Raw genomic sequence first — 12892 nt, 5'->3', positions numbered from 1 at the left:
CAAGGAATCTCTGCATTTCCCCAGTTCAAATGTTGAGTCTTTTCATCATTTATAGCAAGATGAGTTAAAATCCATTAACACTGGAAGACGTGCTATTTGAAACTCTCCCAGACGGCTCCGCACATTCATAGTAAGTTCATTGTCTGCGGAACCAGCCTCCCTCACGGCTCTGGAAGGCCAGGTGACCGCTTTCCAGCGGACTTCCCTAAAACCCAATAAGGAGCTGTTTCTGGGCTAGTTTGTGAGACATGACTGTCTTGTAATGTCTTAGGCAACTTTTAAAAATTGCATTCTCATCTCAGACAGCAAGTGGATAGTAATTTCAGAACAAATGGAATTTGAGCTCTATTATCCTATTACAAAGCCACTTGGAAATACATTTTGGGACCAGTCTGAGCAATAAGCATTTCACTTACTGTGTCCTTTTACTTACACAGTTTCCCGTTGGCAGACTAGGTTTCCATCAGGGGACTGTCCCCCTGTGTGTAGTGATAGTTGTTTCAGCCAGACCCCAGCCCATCGAGGCTCCTATGTGCTCCACGTGGTCCAGTTCACCCTTTGCCAATGAGACCTCAGGGCTAAAGCATTTTTTATTTGAATTTCCTACGTGTCTTTGGAAAGGAAGGATGAGGGCATTCAGATAGAGTAGAAAGAGCGCCCGACCTTGGGTCTGAGTCCCCGATTCTGCCGCTGTTGGGTTGTGCCCTTGGGCTGACCACCCGACCTTCCTTCCCTCCCCGCTGAGCCCGCCACCTGGGGTCATCATGCAGAGACGGGCGTGCTCACCACTGATGCCTGCTTTTCTGTGAAGCGTTAGTCACATTTGTGCGTCACCTTCATTACCGAGAAGATTTGAAACCAGTTTAAACATTTTTTCTTTCAGTTACTATTTCTGATGCATCAAAGGAGTCTCTAAAGTTGGGAAGTGTGAGGGTTCATTCACCATCAGAAGTAACACTTAGCCACGTGCACTGAGAGGGAAGCACGTGGCGTGTGTGTTGCCTGCAGATTTCACGTGCTCGTGGTGTGCGTGCAGTCATCTCGGTGTGCAAGTCCTAATTTTATCCTCTGCCAAAACCCGAGGGTTTTGTATTAGATCAAATGAAAAGTAGAAGAATGGTACGGACCAGCCCGGGGTGATGTCAGGAGTCAGCGGTGGGGGCGGGGTGGGGAGGGTATAGCTCGAGTGGTAGAGCGCATGCTTAGCATGCACGAGGTCCTGGGTTCGATCCCCAGTACTTCCTCTAAGAGTAAATAAATAAGTAAGCTGAATTACCTCTCCCCGCCCCCCATAAAAAATACATTAAAAAAAAGAACTGTTTAAAGAGAAAAAGAATCAGTAGGGCTGTCTGTACAACTCCGGGCACCACGGTTAGGTGATACTTGGCGGTCTTGACGGCCTTAAACTCAGGGCATCCATCCTCGCAGGACGCAGGCGCACTGGCCGGCATCCCAGGTGATTAAGAAGCGGCCGTGGGGGTGTCCCGTCTGGTTGTACAGTGGACTGTTCCCAGTGTAGAGTGGCTGTTGGCCACCAAGTGATGTAAGGGTCATTACAAGCGACATAACAGACTGGATCCCCCGTTCGCAGGCACTCCAAAGTCCGGCAGAAGAGCGAGACGGACATTGTGGTTAGCGAAGACCTGAACGGGACGGTCAAGTTCTCAAGCTCTCTGCCCTACCCCAACAACCTCAACAGGTAAGGCCCAGCACGCCCCTCTCCAGTTGCCTTCCTTTCGAGAAATGGGTGTCAGAGTTGACATCCCATGGCTTTTGCATGGTTTTCAGGGTAGCGTGCTGTGGTGTGAACCGATGTTCCATCTCAGTCTTAAATTTAGGATGCATTCCCACCCCTCACCCCCGCCCAGAAATCTCTCTTCTAAATTCACGTCACAACTTCTTTGGGCTTCTCTTCACCCTCAGTGGCTTATACCTTGTGTTATATTTGGGTTTGCAGAGGGTTTACTTCCTGGTCAACTGTGAGCCTTTTAAGGAAAGGAGATCACGCTTTCAATAAAGTTCTCGCACTGCTCACGCAGCCTGGTGCTCTGTTACCGTCAACAAGTAAACCTTTGCAGTTTGAACAGCGTTACAGTCTGGCCTTAGAGCGAGCATGTGAGCAGTCAGATAATCAAGTCAGAATCGGGTAATCGTTCAGAGAAAGCTACCAGGCAGCTGCACACAGCTGAGGGGCCCGGGTGACTACTGTAGGTGTTTGGATGATGGGGAGAGAGGTACCCTGTGGACCAGCTCTGCAGGATGACAAGATGGGCTGGAATTTTCTGGAAGGATCTGGAAAGGTGTGCAGGACAGGGATGGATGAAGAGACAGGAAGTTCAGGGGGGATGGGATTGGGGGGCGAGGCGGAGGCGCGGCCTGTAGCGATGTTGACCTCTGGAGGGCTTCCATGGAGGGGCAGCAAGGGGCTGCTTAGGGTGATGATGGAGCTGGGGGGCTGTGGGGGGCCCCCGCAGAGCTGGGAGGGAGTGAGAACTGTCGTGTGCGCTCACCGGATGCTTTCAGGGAGGTGGTTGGTGGAGTGAATCCCGCAGGGTGGGGTCTAGATTGTGCGTGGGTGGCTGGGGTGGGGCCGTGCCAGGAAAGCGCATAGGAAGCTCCCGGGAGGTCCTCGCCCAGCCACCTGCCGAGATGTCCTGGACATGAGGGTTCTGGCAGGTGCTGGAGGTGACCCGAGTGCTTAACTGCGTCAGGACACGCCTCTCCTCTCAGATGAGCTCCTCCCCAGGGGTCACCTTGCTTGTGCATGCTGGGGGTGGGGCGGGCATGGGAGGTGCACTTGCTTCCAGCTCAGGGGGCCCCCGCGGCCGGCATGAGCGGCCCCCCCACATCCTCCTCTTCTCAGCATCCTGGCGCAGCGGCTGGAGAAGTGGCTGCAGCTGATGCTAACGTGGCACCCCCGGCAGAGGGGCACCGACCCCGTCTACGGGCCCAACGGCTGCTTCAAGGCCCTGGATGATATCTTAAACTTGAAGGTGAGGCAGCAGGCCTGGGGCTGCCTGGGCAGTGGGACATGTGGGCCCCTGTGAGGGCAACTCTGTAGGAGGGTGGTGGGACCGCTTGCTGACGTGTCGTCAGGCCGTCGCTGTGGACAGACCGGAACGTCTAGACGAGAGTGTGTGCACCGGCCCTGGACCCCCTGCTCGGGCCAGGCCCTCGTGGGGCTGGAAATGTGGGGAGGAGCAGAGGCCCCAGGCCCTAGGTGGGCGTCTCTGTCAAGTGGTTTTTTTTTTCCAGTAACATCTGGTTGTGTTGCAGCTGGTTCATATCTTGAACATGGTCACAGGCACCATTCACACCTACCCTGTGACTGAGGACGAGAGTCTGCAAAGCCTGAAGGCCAGGATCCAGGAGGACACGGGCATCGCCGAGGAGGACCAGGAGCTGCTGCAGGAGGCGGGGCTGGCCCTGATCCCCGACAAGCCTGCCACTCAGTGCATCTCAGACGGCAAGGTGGGCCCCGAGGAACCGCGCGTGCATTTAGTTTCAGTTCTGCCGAGCCGGGCAGCCTGTTAACCACATGGGGTGGGAGCCTGTTCTGTGAGAGCCCCTGTGGCCCGCTGGGAGACACCAGTCACTCCACACTCGACTGTTCCTCCCAGACCACTGAGCCTTCCTCTTGCCTTTGCCTCCTAAGTGATGTTTAATTCTCCCGACTCAACCAAAATTATTTTTGACACACCTCTGGTGTGCAGAACTGTGCTGACAACTGCGGTCACATAAGACGGGGTCCCTACCTGAAAGGAGCTGGATGGTTAATGTGGGAGAAACAGGCGTTGAACAGTAAAGGAGGTGGCGGAGGTCTGACCGGCACATATGGACAATCAGAGCCGGATGGAACATAGCAGGTGGTACATAAAGCGTGCATCCCAGTGACACGTGCAGAAGGAGCGCAGGGCGGTAGAGGCCGGAGGCCCCGGGAAGGGCACTTGTTGGCTGAGGGCGATGCTGCTGGGAGGCTCCGAAGTCGCCCCCTTGTTACCTGGGCGAGGAGGGGTGGCCTCCGCGAGACCTCATTTTGCTCTTGTGCCTTTGCAGCTGAATGAGGGCCGCACCCTGGACATGGATCTGGTCTTCCTCTTCGACAACAGCAGAGTCACCTACGAGACCCAGGTCTCGCCACGGCCCCAGCCTGAGAGCGTCAGCTGCATCCGTAAGAGTGGCACGGTCTTTAATTTTGTTTGAATTTCTTTTAGAATTTCATTATATTTTTGGGGGGGGGAGTGGGGAGAGGTAGTTAGGTTTATTTATTTATTTATTTGTAGAGGAGGTACTGGGAATTGAACCTGGGACCTCGTGCACGCTAAGCATGCACTCTACCACTTGAGCTATAACTCCCCACTCGGCATGGTCTTTAGAAAAATAACCACCTGTGGCACTTGGGACGAGGCGGGAGAGCCCTGGGCCGTGGGAGGGGTCCATCCCGAGAAGGTGAGTCCACCCGCTCAGTCCTCGGGCTTGGACACTGAGGCGTAGCGCAGCCAGACAGAGTAATGTCTCTGATTAATTTCAGCCTCATTTAAACGGAGGTCACGGCATGCTGCCCACAGGCCCCTGAGTTTCAATCACATGGCCCTTTTATTTATATTTGAAGCTTTATATTTTAATAATTAATCTATGTACATGATACCAAAAAATCAAAAGGCACAAAAGAATATCCAGTGACAAGTAAGCTCCTCGCCATCTCTCCAGTTCCGCCTACTGCCAGGCTCCCGGTCTGCCTTCCGGGCTGCCTGCTCCATGCGTCTTTAAATAGTAACGTGCCTGTGCTGTCGTGGGGTGCAGGAACATGTGAGCAGGTGACCAGTTACTAACGGCAGAGCAGTTAACCTAACTGAACACCGCAGACGTGCCAGCGGGCCCTGCAGGCGGGATGTGCTTCATCACGGGGGCCGCGCTCTGATGGCCCTGTGTCTCTGTCCAGTCCAAGAGCCCAAGAGGAACCTCCCCTTCTTCCAGCTGCGGAGGGTGTGGGGCCAGGTGTGGCACAGCATCCAGGCCCTGAAGGAGGACTGCAACCGCCTGCAGCAGGGGCAGCGAGCCGCCATGTATGTGCCCGGCGGGGTGGGCTTCGCTCGTTTGGAACCGTGGGGTGGCCCTGGCCCAGAGACGGGAGGGAGACCCGGATCTGGACGGGGTGGGCAGCGGTCGGCGGGGCTGGCTGAGGGAGGCCCCGTGAGACCCAACTGGGCATATGATCAGCAGGCAGGTGGAGATGGGGTGGGGCTGGCTGGACTGGGTGGAACTGGGTGGAATTGGACCCGTGGAGAAGCCACTGCAATTTGGGTCGGCACCCCTCCCCTGTCGTGCTGGGCCTGCCTGGCTCTCTCCCCAGCTGCCGGCTGCTTTGGGTTACCTCATGCGGTCCTTTGCTTAATTCCAGGCTTGGTGCGGAACCTCATGTGTGGCCTCGGGCTGGGCAATTGGTTATAAGTGGCTGCTCTTGCTATAACTGCACTGCTGAGAGCAGGGGCCAGCCTGGGTGTTGGCGGCAGGTTTGTGGTTGTCCGGGAAGTGGTGCTGGGATCCCGAAGACGCCCCGAGGTCTGTGTCTGGTGGCCCCACAGGATGAACCTGCTCCGGAACAACAGCTGCCTGTCCAAGATGAAGAACTCCATGGCCTCCATGTCGCAGCAGCTCAAAGCCAAGCTGGACTTCTTCAAGACCAGCATCCAGATCGACCTGGAGAAGTACAATGAGCAGACGGAGTTCGGCATCAGTGAGTGTTCCCTTTGCGAGAAGTCTGTAGAGGCCCGGCCTTCCTTTTTTCTCCCCCTGAGGTTTCTCTTGTCCTCTGAGAACTGAGTCGCCTCTTTTTGCTTCATTTTGGGGGTGTTTTCGTTTTGTCTCTAATTACTCTCATTTTTCCAGCGTCAGACAAACTGCAGCTGGCCTGGAGGGAGATGGAGCAGGCCGTGGAGCTCTGCGGACGGGTAGGAGGCTCCTTTGGGCTCACAGCCCTGCTGAGGATGCAAGGTTCTTCGCTGCCGCCTCCCCCTTTCTCGCTGAACGCTAGGGCGAGCTTGCGTGTTGAAAATTAGCTTTTCAGGGGGAGGGTATAGCTCAGCGGTAGAGTGCGTGCTTAGCATGCATGGGGTCCTGGGTTCAATATCCAGTACAATCAATCAATCAGTAAGTAAATAAATAAACAAATAAATAAATAAGTAAATAAATAACTAAAAAAAAAAAAACACTGCCCCCAAAAGAAGAAAATTAGCTTCTTTTCCTCACCTAGGTTTAATCCCCAATACCTCCGCTAAGATAAGCAAACAACCCTAATTATGTCACCGCCACCCCCTGCCACTTAAAAAAAAAAAAGAAAGGAAAATTAGGTCTTCCCCGCCCAGCTCTCTGCCCTCAGCTAGGACTTGCTGGAAAGAGGCTGGCAGGCGGGTGGCCAGGGAAAGGGGGCCTGCCTGCGACAGGCCCGGGAGCCGCAGGGATTTGGATCAGGAGCACAGTGTGACGTCTCCTGGGGGATACCTGCCTCCCTGTCTGCCCAGGGCGCACCTGCACATCTTTGAAGACTTGGGCTGGGTACCACCCTGTGACGAGGCCTACCCTGCACCTGCCTGGCAGACGTGACCCTGTGCACCACTCCCCCGAGCTCTCCAACTTCGGCACATGTGACTCTCACTGCGCTGACTCGTGACACATCTGTCTCCCCTAGTGACTCTGCCCTGTCCCTCTTTGAGTTTTTATGTTCCCACCCTGAGGCTCCTCTTCCCATGAGAAAGGGCCACGGATGAAGGAGCAACGCTCCGTCTCGTCAAAGATTTTCCTAACCTCATCAGGGCACTCAACCCACAGGAAAGAAAGTCTTAGCACAGTATAAATCAGGTGCCCATGAAAATGTTGGTCATGAGGCAAGGAAGGAAGGGTGACTCTGAACCTCTCACGAATTGAAAACTATGGGCTTGGAGGCTTTTCTGGACCTTTTCACCATTCTCCCCGTGCACTTGGTCAAGGAGCTTCACCTCCATCTTAACATCTGTTTCTGTCATTGGCACTGATGTGCACCCTAAAGGTGCGCGGTCCATCGGCAGGACCTCGCGGTGACAGCGAGTGCCCCTCCCCATCTCAGTGCTCGGGGACGAGATCCCTGAGAACAAGGTGTCCCAGTCGCCCCACTGGGGATGGCATGGGGGGGCACGTTAGGCCAGGAGAGTGTGCTGGTGTCTCCCTTGCGCCAGGACTGTGCTGGGTGCTCCCCCAGCTCTGTCTTATTTCCCCCCTGCATGGCCAGACCCGTGGCTCCAAGTCCGTATGCTTTCAAACCGCTCCGTTGCGAGTCCGCAGCGAGGCTGGAGGGTCCCCCCACCCCCGAGAATCTCGCGACTCGGGCCTCTCGTTAGGTCAGCTCACTGCAGCCCAGCTCTTCCTCCAGGAGAATGAGGTGAAGCACCTGGTGGAGCGGATGATGGCGCTGCAGACCGACATCGTGGACCTGCAGCGCAGCCCCATGGGCCGCAAGCAGGGCGGGACGCTGGATGACCTGTGAGTGCCAGCGCGCCGGCCTGCCGCGTGTGTGTGTGTGTGTGTGTGTGTGTGTGTGTGTGTGTGTGTGTGTGTGTGTGTGTGTGTGTGTGTGTGTGTGTGTGTGTGTGTGTCGGGGTTGTCAGCTGTGGGCCTCTGGAGCCCCGTGAGGCTGTTCTGTGGAGCTTGTCCCCAGGAAGTCATCCTGGCACATTACAGAGATGAGCACGGGCAAATCCCCGTCCCTCTGAGCCTTAGTTTCCACGTCTGTTGAGTGGGGAGAAGACCTGTCTGACCCCACAGTTATGAGGACCGACCCAGACCACGCCCAGAGCTCATGAGCCTTGAAGGCTGCCAAACAAGGAGCCTTTACCAAAGTGTCAGGTCCCACGCTGTCATCCAGCCCCACCACCAGGTGTGGCCGGAAGAGCGGGAGGTAGAAGAGGGAAGGAGCCTGGCAAGTCTCAGGAGGTGGGACCTGGAAACTTCACTGGAGTCTTGACCAGGAGCTCAGCTTGGCTCCGGGAGGCGCCGGTGGGGGGGGGCCGTCCTGCCTGCGGGTAACCGCACACAGCTGGGGGCGCAGATGGAGGGGGCCGGCAAGCCGCATCCCCTTTGGGCTCAGCAGTTCCTCTGATGCTTTTCCTGGGGTTCTTGGGACAAGAAGCCCGAACATCAGAAATCTGATTATTTGTAGTCTGTATTTTCTCAAATTATTTAACCCTTTATTCTCGACTAGTTTTCCAGTGAAAATCACCCCAGAAAAATGTAGGCCAGTCTCGCTGTGTTAGGGGCACAAGCAAGAGGAGTTTGTGTCTGCTCTTGGGCTGCAGTTTTTGGGGGAAGAGGGGGCACGTTCTCCGGGCACAGATCCAGTGATGGTGCCTGGAATCAACTGCAGAAGCTGGGCGGTTGGGAAATTCCAGGAGACAAACAGACACTCCTTTCCTTTGGGGTATCTGCGTTTTGATAGTGAGGACGAGCCTTCCCTTATCAGAGATGTCACCTGCGATGTCACCAGGAAGAATAACTTCCTCCAGTCAGGGCGGGCTGCCAGCTTGGCTTCTAGAAACCCCTAACCCTGCGGCACGAGTTAGGTCAGGTACTCACCAACCTCAGATCCTGACGGAGCTGCCTCTGTGTGTTTCAGAGAAGAGCAAGCGAGGGAGCTTTACAGGAGGCTGAGGGAGAAACCCAGAGGTGAGTGGGGGGCCCACCTTGCGTCCCACGTCCGTCAGGCCAAGGCCGGCCACCTGCGGACCACACGGCTCCATCCCTCTTTGCAGACCAGCGGACTGACGGTGACAGTCAGGAAATGGTCCGGCTGCTCCTTCAGGCCATCCAGGGCTTTGAGAAGAAAGTGCGAGTGATTTACACGCAGCTCAGGTACCGGCCCGCCTCTCCTCCCGAGGGCGAGGGCGGAGTAGAGGCAGCGGGATGGGGTGGGGGCCCTGGTCACCCCTTTAACCCCCGGAAGATGCTCCATCCGCCACGGCTGAGTGGGCTCCTGCTTTCTCCAGCCCAGATGCCCTGAGCTGGTCCCACTTGTGCTTTCCAGCAAAACGGTGGTTTGCAAGCAGAAGGCCCTGGAGCTGCTGCCCAAGGTGGAGGAGGTGGTGAGTCTAATGAACGAAGACGAGAAGATGGTGGTTCGGCTTCAGGAGAAGCGGCAGAAGGAGCTCTGGAACCTCCTGAAGATCGCGTGTGTGAGTGAGCTCGGGCAGCCACGGCCCCAGCCACTCAGCTGTGCCACTGCTCAGCTCCTAGACTTGGCCTGGGCCGGGAGGGGCCGGGTGGGGCCTGGGCCCTCGCTTTTATTCACGCACGTGGCAACTGTAATATATTCCCGCAGAGTTACCATCACGGTTCTGGAGGCCACAAGTCCAAAGTCACAGTGTCAGTGGAGCCGGGCTGCCTCCAGGGGAGGCTTTTGGGGGAAAATCCTTCCTCGCCTCTTCTTAGATTCTGGGGGCTTCTGGCTTTCCTTGGCTTGTGGCGACATCACTCCAGTCTCTGCCCCTGTCTCCGAGTGGCCCTCTCCTCTGTGTCTCTTTTCTGGGCGGCTCTTATCAGAACACAAGGTGCTGGATTTAGGCCCCACCCAAATAGTCCAGGATAATCTCATCTCAGGATCCTTAAATACACTTGCAAAGGTCCTTTCCCAACTAAAGTCACATGCCTAGGTCCCCGGAGTTAGGATGCGGACAGGTCTCTGTGCAGCCCTGCACAGCGCACGCCGCCTGCGGCTGGTGGCTCCTCCCCCGAGTCTGCTGTCAGTGCCGCGGCCCCCACTTTCTGTGCCCACTGCCTTAGCGTAGCTCTGATCCCACGGAATGTTGCAGCACAGAAAAGAGAGCTCAGGACAGAGAAGGGAGAGGAGCTGGGTGGGAGACGTGTGGTGGAAGCCAGAGCTGCCGCCCTGAAGGCTGCAGAGGGGCTAATGATGGAGCGAGTTCGTCCCCGATCGGGGAAGATGGTTGTTTAAGGGGGAAGTCGGGTACAACATGATGCTTCTCAGGATCGAGGAGATGGAGATGGGAGCACACCTGCAGGCCAAGCAGAAGGAGACAGGGTACCGGGGGTTCACGGTGTCACAGACCCGGCAGGGAGCCAAGTCTTAGTCCCCGGAACAGCGGGGAGCTCAGCATCCCGAGTGTGAGGGGGTCGGGTGGGCAGCGTTCCCTCCCGTATGCAGGGAGGAGAAGCGAAGGGGAGAGGTGACCCTCGAGTGCTGACTGCCCAGTGGGTGCTGAGAACCGGAGACACAGGAGGGAAGGCGTGCCCGGGCGCAGATGGGGAACAAGAACAGTTTAGGGCAGGAGTGGTAAGCGGGAGCCACAGCAGGAAGGCAGGCGCCAGTTCTGGAGGGGAGGGAACCCTAGGAGACAGAGGGGAGGGCCCCCCGCCGGAGATGTATATGAGGAGGTGTCAGTTCACCCGAGCAGGGGTTAGGCAGGTGCGCGGGCGGGGATGGGGTATTTCTGGACAAAGACGTTGTTCGGCCTGGAGGCCCGACAGAGTGGTGTGTCGGGTGTGTGGTGGGGAGAGGGTCTCGCTGTGGGTGAGGTCGGGCAGGTAGGGAGGGCTAGCTTCACAGCCAACTTACATATAAAGGTGTAGAGGAACCGTGGCAGGATTGGTGTTTTCCTTTCATATTGAGTGTGTGATACACGATCACATTTGGGTTTTAGAAAAATTACTCTGATGGCAGCTGGAGGCCCTCACCACTGGAAGTGAAGGGCCCCTCCTGCCGTCCTCACAGGACAGGACAGTGGGAGTGTGGCGGGGGGGGCCTTTGCCACACTCGAGGACCCAGGGCAGGAGGTAAGGGGCAGTGGTTGGGTCTCCATGGGCCACAGTCGGCCAGGAAGACACAGCAGAGGGACAAAGAACAGGGCGAAACTGGATGTCGGAATGTCCAGGTGAAGTTGGACCTTGATTCTCAGCGGGGAGAGATAGTGGGGGTCATGATGGGTCCCCCCAGACAAAGCCTGAGCGGCAGGTGGCGGTGAGGGAAGGGTGAGGGCTGTGAGAAGTATGTGGGGCCAGCAGAGGGCGTTTGCTGGAGCTCGGGGGAGGGAGAGGTGGCGTGAAGTGCTGAGAAGGTTGACAGAGGTCACGTCCGGCTGCAGGGGTGAGGGGGTGCAGGGGCCGTTGGTGTGACTCCTGGGCTCCAAGGTGAGCGGCTGCAGCAGCCTGGAATTTCCTTCTCGCCTGTCGCACAGGTGGTGCCAGTAACAGAAAGTCACTTAGGACCTTTGTCTTCTGTTTGGTGAGAGTAAACACACTTTCCTTCTTGCTTCCTTGTCAGAGTTTGTTAAGCAATCAAACTAATGACATAGAGCCTGCAAATCCAGGCCCTTAAGTCTCCCCGTATTTAGAACCTTTTATCCAAAAGTACACCTGCAGATCCAGAAACACTTTCTAAACTGAAACACAAACTGTCAGATAGCGATGTTGGCCGATTTCTCCAGGAACAGCACGTGTCCCGTGGCCAGTTGTCCCAGGAGAAAGTACCCGGGAGTGAGTGCAGATCTTGAGTCCCTGCTTTGCTCCAAACCTGTGTTGACTTTCTGGTTTTATCCTCCTTCCAGAGCAAGGTCCGTGGTCCTGTCAGCGGAAGCCCGGACAGCATGAACGCTTCTCGCCTGAGTCACCCCGGCCAGCTGATGTCACAGCCCTGCACTGCCCCCGACAGCGAGGCCGTCAAGAAAAGGTACGTCCCTGTCAGCAGTGCTAGATGTAGCGGTCAAGGGCACGTCACGAGGTCGTGGGAACGGAAGTGCGTGTTTCACCCGTCGGGGACCCTGTGCGTGCTCTTTGGTGTTTGCTCTGTATGCTGGGCACTGTGGGGACAGATGTGGCTTTTTTCTCTCAGAGTCCCTTGTGACTTGTCGGCTTACATGTCCTTGTCTGAGAGCTGGCTGCTCGCTCTTCACTGAGATACTGAAAGTGCTGGTCAGTCCCCTGCTGGTTGCTAGTCCATACATTGTGGTATGTTCTTCAGAACCAGGTCCTGCAGAGCATGCCCCATGCACCACGCCAGTGTCACCTCGCCTCCTCCCTCCCATCCCACTGCCACTTGGAGTCACAAGTCCCTGGTTCCTCCTGTGGCCTCTCCTCACCTCCATTCACCCCTCCTGGCCCTGGCTTCGCCTGCATCCCTGCCACAGAGCATCTCAGCCCTTCTGGCAAGGTTTTCCCTCCCTGCATCCTGTCTAGTCCAGCCTCCAAGCCCCCTCTGGTCAACTCAGTCTTCACAGAACCCCATTACAATCGAGTTATTCCTTAGTCAGCACCTAGTCATAGCTTCCCGCTGCCTCGAGGTTCCAGCCTGAGCCTGCTCAGGCCTTCGCAGCCTCTTCTCCAGGTTGATGCCCTGTTCCTAGACAGCCTCCTTCCTCTAGCCCAGGGGGGTCTTAAAGTCTGGTCCAGACCAGCAGGGCCAGTGGGTTCTGGGTACTTGTTGGAAATGCGGATTCAGGATCAGGAGCCCGGGATGGGGAGGAGCCAGCCCTGCCTGACTCTCACGCACCCTGAGGTTTGAGAACCTTGGCTCCAGCCGATGCCCTCCCTTGGAGCCGGCCTCCCTCTGCAGACGCTGACTGCATGCACACACGGGGATGCTCTCCTCCCGGACCACCCGTGGGGTTTTTTGTTTCTGCTTCTGTCTCACATTCATTTATTCAGCACCTTCTCTGCGCTGGGCCCCTAGCGCTGGAGATGGGTAGCCTTGGTTCCTCTGGGTAAATCTCTAGGCGTAGAAAGTAGGTTAGTGGTTGCCGAGGGCAGGTGGGGAGGGGAATGGGAGATGACTGACAACAGGTCTAAGATCTCTCTTTGGGGCGCGAAAATGTTCTAAAACTAGATTATCGTGATGGTTGCACAACTCTGTAAA

The 12892-nt window shown here is 56.4% G+C and overlaps 1 protein-coding gene across 1 annotated transcript in view; it reads left to right on the top strand.

Annotated features, from left to right (window-relative positions):
• The window catches only part of IKBKB (inhibitor of nuclear factor kappa B kinase subunit beta), a 46579-nt gene that overhangs the window by 30231 nt on the left and 3456 nt on the right, over positions 1-12892 (top strand). The window contains exons 9-20 of the mRNA XM_031691563.2: positions 1592-1699; positions 2864-2993; positions 3277-3471; positions 4057-4171; positions 4943-5066; positions 5586-5737; positions 5890-5951; positions 7406-7515; positions 8645-8694; positions 8781-8880; positions 9053-9200; positions 11589-11710. Of these exons, the coding sequence (XP_031547423.1) occupies positions 1592-1699; positions 2864-2993; positions 3277-3471; positions 4057-4171; positions 4943-5066; positions 5586-5737; positions 5890-5951; positions 7406-7515; positions 8645-8694; positions 8781-8880; positions 9053-9200; positions 11589-11710 (1416 nt within the window). The remainder of the gene's footprint in view (positions 1-1591; positions 1700-2863; positions 2994-3276; positions 3472-4056; positions 4172-4942; positions 5067-5585; positions 5738-5889; positions 5952-7405; positions 7516-8644; positions 8695-8780; positions 8881-9052; positions 9201-11588; positions 11711-12892) is intronic.

This window comes from Vicugna pacos, chromosome 26, assembly GCF_048564905.1.
Source record: "Vicugna pacos chromosome 26, VicPac4, whole genome shotgun sequence".
Taxonomy (NCBI): Eukaryota; Metazoa; Chordata; class Mammalia; order Artiodactyla; family Camelidae; genus Vicugna; species Vicugna pacos.
Note: the sequence above shows the minus strand (reverse complement) of the source record. Positions and strands in the feature narration are given on the sequence as shown.